This window comes from Pleurodeles waltl, chromosome 3_1 (assembly GCF_031143425.1).
Source record: "Pleurodeles waltl isolate 20211129_DDA chromosome 3_1, aPleWal1.hap1.20221129, whole genome shotgun sequence".
Lineage (NCBI taxonomy): Eukaryota > Metazoa > Chordata > Amphibia > Caudata > Salamandridae > Pleurodeles > Pleurodeles waltl.
The window spans coordinates 1,957,499,503-1,957,513,604 of NC_090440.1; the positions used below are offsets into that span (position 1 = coordinate 1,957,499,503).

At 44.3% G+C, this 14,102-nt stretch overlaps 1 protein-coding gene across 6 annotated transcripts in view; it reads right to left on the reverse strand.

The window, feature by feature from the left end:
* Positions 1–14,102, reverse strand: part of LOC138285848 (uncharacterized) — a 322,964-nt gene that overhangs the window by 76,541 nt on the left and 232,321 nt on the right. For all 6 annotated transcript variants that reach the window (XM_069226294.1, XM_069226299.1, XM_069226298.1 and 3 more), the window contains one exon: positions 4,441–4,506. In XM_069226294.1, coding sequence (XP_069082395.1) covers positions 4,441–4,506 — 66 coding nt within the window. The remainder of the gene's footprint in view (positions 1–4,440; positions 4,507–14,102) is intronic.

The window sequence follows — 14,102 nt, forward strand, 5'->3', positions numbered from 1 at the left end:
AAATGGTTGAAATAAAAAAGGTGAGAGGGTTGTCTACTGTAACCTTTGGTGGGGGCCTGTGGGGTTATGCTCCTTGTAAATCCCTTCTATTTCAGGAGAATTCTTTTTTCAGGTGCCTGTTATGCACGCCAACTTTAGCCTCCTCCTTTATAGTTCTTAAGGAGACTGAACTGAACTTTCTGGAATATATTCTCCCACTGAAACCACTTCTGCTTTGGCGGTCTATCTGGGCAAAAACTGAAACTAGTTTTACCAAGTTAGTTTTTCTACAATGTCTAGCCTTAGATTATGCTTTCAGAATTCCTTGGATTCCATATATAAATGGGCTGCTAAAACAATTGTTTAATATTTCATCTAAGCATGACCCTCAAAAAACCGTTTCCTTAGAGAAAAGTATAAATAAAGTTATTTTTTGAGTTTCAGGCAGGAAAGAGGTGTGTGTGAAGAAGCAAGGAAGCAAACTGTTGCTTTGTATATGTCACTCTGTTTTTATGAAGGATGCTAATCCTACTTGAGCTGGGTGACCCATATCCAGCACTGCTATGTCTGAACCACATTACGGTTGGGCGCTCTACTCCATCTAGTCACCGTCCCGGAAATGAAGAATCTCCCAGTAGTTAATACTACTTGCCCTTGTGATGGAGTTTCAACGCAAAGCACACAGCACTTTATCTTATTCTGCGGATTTTATGAGGGTTTGAGGAATTATTTGAAACCCATTCTTCTTGCACAGAATATTAGAGAATACAAGTACGCTTTATCCTACATTTCTTCACTTGATAATCGTCTTGTTTTTTTAAGCACTGCAATTTACATATTAGGGGTCAGACATCGTAGGAGAGGTTTTGGTGTGAATATGAATTGAACAGTTTTGGCTATATTTAATATATTATCATTATTTTAATGTATTATATGTTTTTATGACGTTTTTATGTGCTTTTATAGCCATTGTATTTGTGCCGAATAGAGACAGATGATGATGATGATGAAGGTGATGAGTTATTTATTGTTTCTGCTAATTTAAGGGCTGTTGTATCCATAGTTAAATGGAATATTTTACCAGGGCACCAAAAACAAGGCACATTTTTAAAAAATGTCTCCAGTGATCATGAGTTCAGGCCTGATTTAGATTTCGGCTGACGGGTAACTCAGTCACAGCGGTGATGGATAACCCGTCCGTCGAAATATAAAACCCATAGGAAATAATAGGATTTACATTTCAGCGGACGGGATATCAGTCATCGTTGTGATGGAGTAACCCATCGTTGAAATCTAAATCAGGCCCTTAGTTTTAATTCTGGCAAGGACAGCTCAGCTGCCCATCCTTCTCAGGTTGATAAACTGAATACCTTAAATGTGCTGGTAGTTACATCAGTTATAGCATATAAAAACAACAGAAGTGTGGTAGGACGTGCTGTTTAAAAACAATGTAATTTTATTTTTAATAAATATTAGTATTACTGTTGTTATTTTTGTGTAATTTCACTCCCACCAATCACATCAGTTGACACTCACACACGTATTGCTGCTTTCAGCACTACACAATGCTTCACACCACTCCACAGTGACGCCTGCTCTTGCACCAAGTAGAGAAACCTCACTTTCCATCTCATGGTATGCACAGCAACCCAACAGCAACAAAACACACGTCTCTAGTATTGCTCAGACAGACACGGCACAGATCCCAGCCACCTCAAAATGTCAAACCTCTCAACGCTGCCTAAAACGTAATACAATTAGATATGGCCAAAGTAAAATCCTGTACCTTCCTAAAAACAACTAGGACGGCCAAAAAGCAGAAGAAAGTCATCTGCACTGCACTGAATCAACTTAATTGTGTTTTGTGCCCTTCACTAAAATATATCATTATTTAATTAACAAAATGTACACTTCCAAACACCAAAAACAACATCATAAACGCTCACTCTGATAAGCCAACTTCCCCATAGCATTTCGAGCTTGCACTTCTTCCAAGGAATAATAAGTGAGTCGAAGGGTAAGATAATCTACTGGCTGAGTGTTCTCATATACTTTTTAAATTCCTTTCTCGAGACTGATACATTCCCCTGCTCCCTACAACCTATCCAAATTTCCACAAATGAACCCAAACAAACACGTCAGCTATTGCCTTATTGCCAATTACCCTTCTCTTGGGTAAATCCTTCAGATGTCAGTCGTCAACCAGTTTCATTAATACTTCCAACTTACCAGTTGCATTCTGGTCTTGTTGCAGAACTGAAAAAGCAACTTTACAGGAAGTTGCTGATGCCCTAAATATAAAACGAAGACCAGTGCCTCCTAGTGTCACTAGACTTGTCACTGACACCATCAAGTCCTGCTATTGATTGTCTCATCCTCCATAGACATGTCCTGCACAGGTTTGGACTGATTTACTTATTTTCACTTTGTCCACTTTGTCAGAGACCGGTGTGCTCGGAAAGACCCATTCACAGTAGGTTGTGTTGGCCTCCTGGGCTCCACATCTGAATGCAGTGTTCATTCTACACACGAACCTTTGGGGGCCCTTCAGTCCAGCAGAACATCTCTCATTGGCAATATTCAGATAACACTCAGCATTATCTGAAAGTTATTGGATATTGATATCAAGCACTTCAGAACCCATGCCTAGATACCATCCTAAGCTGGGTGTTTATCAGGCACTCTAAGGTCAACCAGAGGTCAATGGAGGATATGCTCATTGGGAGCGGCACACTTTACTCCCTATACCAGCCTGGTCAGATATCTTCTCTCCCTCACCCCACTGTATTGGTTTCTACATAGTTATTAATTTCTAATTCAAGGATCACGAGAAAGAAATACTGGAATGCACGGTACAGGTTCTCTTGTCAGTATTATGTGATTGATGTCTCTGAGCTGCTGTTGTCCCACTGCCTAATCCCTTGTCCTATCTCAGATCCACTGTCCTGTCCCTCCTGCTATCGTAGATCCACAATGGAAATATTCTGCCATCAGTCTTCCAGACACAACAGTGACTTTATTGCTGGTATTCATACAGGACTGACATGGCATATAGGCTCCTGTCTGATCACCAACCAGTGGAAATCATCAAAACCCTAACCCTGGTTCTTCCATTGTACCTGTATCAAGTTGTGTAATCCTGGGAACCAGACAGGCTTTCGGGCATTCTCCACATCACTGGCAGCCTTCACTCCTACATGCCTCTCTCCCCTCGCCAACTTAGAAATCCATAAAACCTAGATGGAATGGACAGGACAACAAGCCTTCTCCGCCTAGGTAATGAGGCTCTGTGCCCATCTCCTCTGGTATTTCAGGATCTCCACCTCTCTGCAGCAAACGTGCAGTTAACTCAAAACATAACTTTTCATTTTAATGCTATAAAGAGAATGAATCTTTCATTGCATGCCCGGACAACATCCTTCCCAGTGAATGCACCCTTGCCACCCTTCCGCCCTCACAACTGTGCAGTGGTGCAGCTATTGTGCTATGTAATTATCCTTAAATGTTCCCTGCAGCCACATCCGCCTCATCATGTGCCTCCTGGTTCTATAGAAAGTGCTGCACTGCCCTCGCGGATCATCTCATTGAATGTTTTGACTCATTCGTGTCACATATAGAGCACTGTTTGTTTAAACCTAGGTTATGCAATACGTATAACCATTTGGAGGTGCAGAAAAAGGAAACGCTGGTGATGAAGGAATTACGACTATCGACACAACTATCAGACATTCCTTTACTCATCTAACGCCAGTCGTGACTAAATTGTTTTTTTCTAAAACTGCCATGGATAAATTCTCAATGTCAGTTTCAGTCTAGATGTTCACCATGCAGCTGAGCACCCACAACATCATAACAACCACATGCGGTCCAAGGAATCACACTTCTATATCAATATGGCTTTTGTATTAATTTGCTCTTTTGCTTGAACACAGATGATCCAGTCAATATCTATTTGTATGTTTTATCTGTTGAGCTGGTGATAAAAAATGCATGAGTGGCTGCATGGAGAATGATAGAGACCGATTATGTCTATAGTTGGTGGTGTTAAAGGATAGATCAAGAACTATGAGTACTGCACAGTTAAGATTGTGAGGTCTTTTATTGAGTGATACAGTACTGGAGTGTTGGTTGCATTATCCAGCATCGTATCTCTGATGGTGTTTTCAACTGATGTAAGGTGACACTGTGGTTAGATCAATAGAAGCTGACTTCCTCGATCATGTCCAAACTTAATTTTTTCCTTAGGCTTATTACTGGGGTTCATCTTAGATCCAAGAGCTGCAGAGTGTGGTAATTATAGGAATTGCGACTTAGGAAAATGCAATGACAAGTTCTTGCCAAATGTTGAAGCTGAGCCTAAAGGAATATCCTAAACCTATGATTTTATGATTCAAACTCACATTTCAACACCAACAAATATTAGTTTTAGCATGTTATAATTCAGAGCTGGAAATCCCTTACCTTTCCGACCAGAGTATGTAATATCTTCATATTCTGGATGAGGTGGTTGCTGCTGCACACGCTTTGCTGGGGAGACAAGGATGAAGACAAGCATTGATGAGCAGTGCATTTCCAAAGCAGTGATTAAAATATAGTATGCAGCTGAGAATCCCAACATACGGTAACTCCAGAGAATTTGTATAACTGAAATTGATACAAATAAATACAGTGGTGGTCTAAGAAATGCATTTACAGCCAGACCCTGCATTTTCAGATTTTTGGAAAACATGGTCTGGAAAAGCTTTTTCTTAAATGGCAGTGATGTCTGGTGAACCTTGAAAGTGTTCAGTGGTATATGAAGACTGCTTATTAGACCATTTGGGATAGTGAATCAAGTCTGACTTTCCTCATGGGGACTTTAGAGGGTTCTCGTGCCAAGGAAAATATGCAAAAACAGAGCTACATTTTGTATTTAACAGTAACATTTTCAAACAAAGTTTTACAGAAATCCCCAAAGAGACACTAGTGAATAATTTTGATACCTTCATGGTGTGACAATCAAATCATATCTGCGTGCATAGTCGATTGAAGGGCCATCTGAAGGACTTTGAAAACAAGGCCCCAAAATGAGGCAATTTTAATATTTTCCCTGAAAAAACAATAGTTTCTACAGGCAGTTTAAATAATCTGCCATTTGACATGCCTTTAAGATGTGTAAGACATATTTCTTTGCCTCTACATTCCATTTACTTTTTTTGTTCATAGTGACCCACTCAGTTAGATTCTTGGTTGTATATTGTGACTGATGATTGGAAGGGAAAGCTGTGATTTTTTTTAGTTATGGGGAACGCAAAACCTCAGGCAAAAGACAGAAGAACTATTGTTCAATTTAGACAAATGTCACTCAGCCAGACCCTAGAGCTACAGCTCAGCTTTAAAAGACCTTACGGTTCAGGCAGTAAACATACAACCAGATTTTTAGTTTGGAGGATAGGGTATTCTTTCGCAATGAAGCACCCTCCCTGCCAAATTGAAAGATTTTGTTTTTGAAAATACAAAAAACAGGTTAAATGTTTGATGGACGGTAGCGTCATGTTGCTGGAGGTGTCCGTCAAACTTTTAATACAATGACAGGAACAGCCATTACAGCAGTTCCTGCCAATGTGAATAGATGAAATCCACTGGGCCGGCGGACATCTCTAACTTCAGAGTATGGCTACTTATTCAGGTGTATGGCTACTTATTCAGGGTGACAGAGTATTTAACTCCATTGCAGCAGCGACCCGTGCTTGAGGGCACTGGGGCTCCGCCCACCAAGTCTATTCTGCCATAAATAAAGTTAGTTACTTAGACATGGTAAATGTAGGTAATGCCTGACTGCTTCGCTCTGAGACAGAGAGATCAGCAGTCAGGCACTTTCAGCAGCTGCACTCACTGCACCTCTGAGTGCATTTTCATAGCAGAAACAGGGCGTATGCACAGTCAGCCCTTGTGTTGCCTCGGATCCCAGGTGACGTTGTTTCCCAGTCTCCTCCTCTTTCTGGCAGCGCTATAGAAATTAGCATTGGGCGTTTCACTCTTCAGCTCAGGCTCCAGGAGGCTGAACGTCAATCAAGAACACTTTTCACACCCTTCTCCATTTTGTCAAAGGGCTGTGGTGTCTGTGGAATCAGGAAGTGGAATCGATAACTAAAACCCACCCTGTGAAGAAATGGAAGGGGCGAGATTAAAAACAGTTTGTAACACTGCATAATTTTTATTCTATAATGTCAGGCAGTATCTGCTTTTATTTTATTTTTTGTACATGTGACAGGACGAAATGCTTATCAGGATCTCAGCATGTCAGGCCTGCCATCAGTGCAAGTGAAGTGTCACAGCTGTGAAAGTGTCCCCCAGGCATGCCCCACGATAGCAGCGCACTGGGTCACTAAATAAGTCCAAATCTATTCTGAGTGCCTGCAAAGTGAAGATAAAAACCTCTTCAAGTTTTCCCTTTACTTCCCCCATCTCACTAAGGAATCTATTTATTGGAAGTATCTGTGCTTGACTCTATAGTACACTTTCAAATGATTCCTGGTAAGTTCAGTCAACAGTTCATCCTGCTGAGGTCGATAAAATGAATACCACTGACTTTGGCTTTACATGATGTTATTGCATGTATTGACTTAAGCCCCACCACTTTTTGCAATCACCAGCTGCCACTGCTCCATTGCACTAACAAAGTGAATAAAATACTCTGATATCTAATTCAGGCCCTTACTCCTGTGAAGGCTGTTAGTCTTGGCATCATTGCCATAGTCTCCCCTAACTTTTTGCCTCTACTTCCCAGGTTGTTTCTGTGTGCTGGACTCTGTGTTTGCTGTTTTGTGTGCTCTGGACACTTTACCACTGCTGACCAGTGCTAAAGTGTGAGTGTTAACTAGTAAGTCCCTATTAAAGTGCACTAGAGGTACCCAGGGCCTGAAAATCAAATGCTACTAATTTGCCTGCAGCACTGGTTGTGCCACCCACATTGGTAGCTCTGTAAACATGGCTCAGACCTGCCACTGCAATGTCTGTGAGTGCAGTTTTAAACTGCCAATTCGACTTGGCACGGGTACCCACTTACAGGCCGAAACCTTCCCTTTTTATACATGTAAGGCACCCCTAAGGTAGGCCCTAGGTAGCCCCATGGGCATGGTGCAGTGCATGTTAAAGGTGGGACATGTACTTGTGTGTTTTACATGTCTTATCAGTGAAATACTGTCAATTTCGTTTTCACTGTTGCAAGGCCTATCTCTCTAATAGGCTAACATGGGGGCTGCCTTTAAATATTATTAAAGTGCAGATTCCCTTCGGGAGCAGATAAGCATTTGGAGTTTGGGGTCTCTGAACTCACAATTTGAAAACACATCTTTTAGTGAAGTTGGTGTTGTGTTTGAAAATGCCACTTTTAGAAAGTAGGCATTTTCTTGCTTAAACCATTCTGTGACTCTCCTTGTTTGCAGATTCCCTGTCTGGATCAGTTTGACAGTTGGGTTGTTTGCACCTCTCCTCTGGACAGTGACACAAAGGAAGCTGAAGTGTAGCCTTCATATCCTGATGGGCCATCTGGGCTGAGGGGAGGGGAAGAGTGGTCACTTACATCTGAAACGGCTGTGCCTGCCATCACACAATGCAGTCTCCAACCCCCTGGTGTGTGTCTGGTGCCTGGTCTGGGCAAGGCACAATCCTGAAAACCATAGGCCTACTTCAAAGGCAGAAAGGGGTATAAAAAGAGAGCCCAAAACCTCAGAAAATTAGATTACTTCTGGAACCAAGAGGAACCTCTGCCAAGGAGAAGAGCTGAAGAAGCTGGAGGAGGAGTACTGCCCCTTTGCCTGTGTCTGTGCTTTGCTGGGTTGTCCTGGAGTAGCTGCTTCTGTCTGAGAGAGGACAAAGACTGACCTTTGTGTGACTTCCCACTGGTGAAGCATCTCCAAGGGCTTGAACTGAGCCTGCTTCCTGTTGTTGAAGTCTCAGGGACAACAAAGACTTCTCTCTGCCAGCACTTGGGCTTTCTGCTGAGAGTCCTGCCTGCCAAGTGGTGTCCTAATCTGTCTCTGGGCCCTTGAAAGGTACAGCTGGTGGAAAAGGACAGAAATCCATGCAAAGACTGCCATGCTGGGAAACGTTTGATGCACCACCCATTTGCGGCTGATAAACAATGCGCCACTGGCCTCGGGGCTAAAATCAACGCTCCACCTGCATCACGGCTGGAAGATCGATGCAACGAGGCTGGAGAAACAATGCGCAACACCTGCAGCGGCTGCTGTCAATGACACAAACCTCCATGCAGCGCGGTTTCCTGACACCGTGCGACTAGATCTCAACGCAATATCGATAGGCACAGAAAATCAACGCAAAGCCTGCCTGGACCCGAGGTGCTCACCTGGATTGACGCATCGCTCTCTTGCGGGCGAGAAGAAATTACGCACGCCGACCCGACTGGAGGAGGAACAACTCACGCCCTCGCTTGCGGGAGAGAAATTGACGCATCGCTACCTTTTTCGATACACACTTGCCTGTGCGCCTTTATTTTGATGCTACCCAAGTACTTTTGTGAAATAACAGCGTTCTCACTGTTTTCTAAAGATTAAGGGCCAGGTGTCAATGGGAAAATGTGTTCGTACATATGGCCCTAAGACTCTTATTCTTTTTTAAATTCATAACTTCACTTGTGTATGTCAGATTTTTGTCATTTTGGTCTTGTTTTGTTTAGATAAATATTACCTATTTTTCTAAACCTATGTTGTCATTTTGTAGTGTTTTCACTGAGCTACTGTGTGTGTTGGTACAAATACTTTACACCTTGCTTCTGAAGTTAAGCCTGCCTGCTCCTGCCAAGCTACCAAGGGTATGAACGGGGGTTAATTGAGGGTGATTCTCCTTTACCCTGACTAGAGTGAGGGTCCTTGCTTGGACAGGGGGGTAACCTGACTGCCAACCAAAGACCCCATTTCTAATAAAGGCCCCATGGAGTAAGGGCCGTCGGAGGATTGGCCATTTGACTTCCCGCTTGATTTAGACTGTGCAGTCAAAACGGCAGTTTTAATCTTCACATATTGCCATCATAAACATGTTGGTAAGTGAAAGTAAAGATTTAACTGTTGTCACTCCATTGGAGAAAATATCCATAATGCTGGGGTTAATTCTTTTTTGTTGTTGTGTGTTTTGAAAATCCAGCTTTGGGATTTTGTTTTTGAGAATTAAAACAACATACTGAAAGTGTGCCAGATCGCACCGTCGTGTTGACAATGCCCTAGAGCACATTTTCAATACATTGACAAAACCTGCTGGGACAGCTGTTCCTGCCAGTGGTCACAGATGTAAACTGAAGCGGTGGACCTTTCTAAATTTGGAGTGTCGTTACTCCGCTAGGCAACAGAGTATTTTCGACCGGCACCCTGATGGAGTAAAAACCGTATTCTGAAATTTAAATCAGCCCCAAAGTTACATCAAAATTAACCATCAAACAGCAGTATTGATGAGTGTGTCAAACAATGTATGTATAGTATTTCTAGATATAATAGATTATACAGTATAGATAATAAACCACTTGTGTGAATCAAGAAATAACAAACCAAAAAGCTGTTGTTTTATGGTACCAGAAAGAACACCGTAGGTATTCCCAAAGTTTGTACTCTGTCAGTATTCTATAGAAGTGAACCCATTTGCCCCTAATGATCAACGTGACATTCTCCTAATATCAGTGCTTTAAATGGAAAAATAGAAGTGCAGGTACTCTGTACCAGCTTACCTGCTTGTTTCTGAGAAGTGCCGGTACTCTCCAATTAAAAGTATTACGTTTTTCGTGAGATATGCCGGTACTCTCCCTCTCAAAATAAAAAAGTGCCGGTACTCAGTACCGGAGAGTACCGGCCCATTTAAAGCACTGCCTAATATCCCCAGATTTTGTACTCTGTCACAAGCTTATCATTTTTGCTAAATAGGCAGATTTTCCCCTCATCCCAATTGTTTTCAAAATACATATATTTTACTTTTCGTTGCGACCGGTAGCTTTTAATTTCGGGTAAATAAACTCAGTGCCCACAAGCAGTTGTTTGTCAGATATATCATGAACCCAGCTAGGAAGCAACATAGTGCTGTACAATATATAGAAGGTTGGGAGATGAGTGACCAAATTGTGCATAACAAGTGGGTATTATACAAATACATTTCACATTTTTAGGCACATGGTGATTAAGGAGGTCATTTTGACCCTGGCGGTCCGAGACCGCCAGGGCTAAAATGACAGAAGCACCGCCAACAGGCTGCCGCCACTTTAGCCCCGGCGGTGATAATCCGCCTGGGCAGCGCTGCTTGCAGCGCTGCCCAGGGGATTACGAGTCCCCGACCGCCAGCCTTTTTCTGGCGGTATGAACCGCCAGGAAAAGGCTGGCGGTACGGGGAGTCGTGGGAGCCCTGGGGGCCCCATGCGGCTTTTCACTGTCGCAAACAGTGAAAAGCGCGACGGGTGCAACTGCACCCGACGCACGGCCGCAACACCGCCGGCTCCATTTGGAGCCGGCTCCCATGTTGCGGCCCCCATCCCCGCTGGGCTGGCGGGCGGAAACTTGGTTTCCGCCCGCCGGCCAAGCGGGGATGTCCAAATGGGGACCGCGGGAGTGCGGCCGCATTGGCGGCTGCCCGGTGGTTACAGCTTCCCCATGCTGCTGCATCGCTCTCCCTGTGCTGCTGCATTGCTCTTTCTCCTGTCTTCTTCTTGCTTTTTCTTCTGTTTTTGACTGCCTTATTCTTGCTTTTTCCTCATTCTCACTGCTTTCTCCTTGCTTTTTCCCCTACTTTTTGTATGGCTTCTCCCTGCTTTTTCCCTTGTTTTCATTGCTTTCTCCTTTCCCCCCATTTTTTGTGTGCCTAGTCCTTTCTTTTCCCACATTCTCACTGCTTTCTCCTTGCTTTTCCCCCTGTTTTTTATGTGCCTTCTCCTTGCTATTTGTTTTGTAGTTTTCATTGCTTTCTCCTTGCTTTACCCCCCATTTTATGTGTGGCTTCTTCTTGCTTTTCCCTCATTTTCATTGCTTTCTCTGGGACCTGCAAGTGCCAGAGACACTGGCGAGTGATTAGCCGTGGTTTACAAATCCTGAATGATTTGATATATTGAACTGTTTCGCCCAGAACCACACAATGTAGAGTCAAGTGCCAAGGCCAGGACATGAACATCAATCCGCTGATTTTAAACTCTGCAGGTCTAACCACTAAGCCACAGGATCTACTTCCACAACTGTTTTTGTAATATGTTTCTGTTTATTGGCCACTAAGTTTGCATCTGAACTCTGAGCACGGATCTAGTCCAAGGTACCACCACCACTAGATCATCCTTCTTCACTAAAAGGAGGCTGGAGCCTCACTACCAGAAAGATCACTATACAAACATATACCTCTAGACACAAAGGCCCTCATTCTGACCTTGGCGGTCGGCGGAGAGACGGCGGTCGGACCGCGAACAGACCGGCGGTATTAAAAATGGCATTCTGACCGCGGCGGTCACCGCCGCGACCGACCGCCACTTCCCCACTCCGACAGCCACGGCGGTCATGACCGACGGGCTGGAGTCTGCGCACTCCGGTCCGGCGGTCGACCCAAGACCGCCAACGGTATCATGACCCTGCTTACCGCCGCGGTTTCTGGCAGTCGGGAACCGCCATGCGAACCATGGCGGTAGGCACTATCGGGGCCAGGGAATTCCTTCCCTGGCACTGATAGGGGTCTCCCCCACCCCCCACTGCCCCCCCGAGTCCTCCCCCCACACCCTCCACCCCCCTGCCACCCCCCAGAGGTGGTACGAACCCCCTCCCCACCCCCACCCCGACATGCACATACACGCACCCCGACATGCACACACCCCCTACATGCACATATACACACCCCCTACACACACACATACACAACGGGGACACATACCCGCACACATACATGCCGACATGCGCACCCGCCGAACTACACACATTGCCCATAGGCACAGCAGCACTCCCCGCCCGCATGCACGCACTCACACACCCCCTCTACACACTCCCATGCACACCCCCATGCACGCACACATCACACAACACCCCCCCCACCCCCTCCCCTCACGGACGATCAACTTACCTTGTGCGTTGGTCCTCCGGGAGGTGACAGGAGCCATGGGGAGGTGACCGCCAACAGAAGACCGCCAACAGAAGACCGCCACACAGAAATGTGGGTCGTAATTCTGTGGGCGGTGTTCTGCTGGCGTGGCGGTGGAGGTTGACCAGTCTCCACTTTCCCGCCGACCGCCAGTGTGGCTGCTGGCGGTTTTCCGGCGGTACGCTCCCAGCGGTCAGAATGCGCACAGCGGCATACCGCCGCGGTCGGTGGTCTTCACCGCGGCGGTAACTCGGCGGTCTTGCGAAAAGACCGCCAAGGTCAGAATGAGGGCCAAAATCTCCTCTTACGGAGGGATCAAGGGCAATATCATGCACATCTTCAGCGCCCATGTGCAGGCTCAAAAGGGATCAATTTGCTGGCTTTGCAGAAACTGTTTTGCCTATATCGCATACATTAACTCTGAAAATCTCTAAGATATGAGTGGCACACAGTGAAGCTCAGAAACATGAAGAGGCAACAGATCTATGTTATTCAGACCGCTCTATTTCAGCAAAAACTTTTTTCATGGATCTGTTGTGAGTTTGCACACTGATGTATAATATGTTTAGGACACAACCAGAGGACCACCAAGTTTAACATGCATTCCGACTGACTCATATCAAAATGAAGTTTGAACCATATGGTGCAGAAGCAAGGCATGAAACCTGGCAACATCACCCGTACAAACACTGTGACTATATTTATGAGAAACATGTTGAGCTATGATTATTCTTCCCCCCAAAACTACAATGAACTAAAACAGTCCACATTGCCAATAGCACAATGGAAAATGCCTAGTGTCACTTTCACATACGGCTGGCAGGAGTGCAATCCCACCACTGCTTTCAAATAAACAAAGGCCAAGACACTTAGTAAAAATCAATGTTTAGTGGTCCTCGTGCTGGATTTCAAATATATACAAAATCTCATATGTACAGGCCAACAATGTAAAATAAAGGTTATTCATGGTGTAAACAGCACAGCCAAATGATCCAAGGCATGCTGCAGGTCACGTAGCGTTTTTAATAGCTCATCTACCAATTCAGACAACAGCACCGTTGACTATTACAAAAGGACTTATAGCTAGCAGCAGGTTTATTAATTGAGATCTCCCCGAAGGATGTGTACAAGAGGCACATGCCCAGATTAGGCGTTGATATTATATTCATTTGTCCAATTCCTGCTTGGTATCTTGAGACAAAGAAGAGGGCACTGTGACACCCTCTTGCAATAATAAAGCTCTAATTACCCCCACAATATTTATCTTGTGTCCTAAGTAGAAAGTTGGCATTCAGCCAGTGTTTGACAGTTGCCTCGCGAACTGAGGGCCTGATTTTTTAAAAGATTACGCCACCTTTACGTAATTTTTTGATGCAAAGCAGCGCAAATTGACAAAAGCCAATTATATTTTGTACATTTGCACCACTTTTAGGTCACAAAATGGCAAGGCAGCGCAAACTTTTCATAAATCAGGTCCTGAGTGTCAGAAAGATGTGTAAAAAACCTAGTTCACCTGTTACCTGCTGCCTTAGTACTTCTATCTTCCATTTCAGATCTGAATGAGGTGCAAACGTACATCCATCCATGTACATTCTTCGTATGGAGTGGGAGTGGGAAGAGGAGTTTGCGTGTTGAGTAATGGAACAGGCATGTAGGTGGGAAAAATAGTTAAACTTTACTTGAAATGTAAATTCAAGGAAGGAGTACAAAGAAGGGGGTTAGAGGCAGGGGAGAAGGAAGTTAGAACTGACAATACAGTAGGACTGCATGTGGTAAGGAGCAAAAATAGTGAAATGCTTTATAAGCACTGGAAAAACACCACCTCCATGATTTTCACAGAGCAAACAATAAATAAACACTGACAGACACTGATGTTTACATTTTTTGTAAGCACTGAAAAAACACCAGAATTCACAGGAAACAGGAAAGCCTTATTATGAGATTTATTAATATGATTAAAATGCCAGTGAATCCTCGCAGAAGACATGAGTGACTATAAGAAGCCAATAACTGCCACCATATGCAAGAGCCATCCG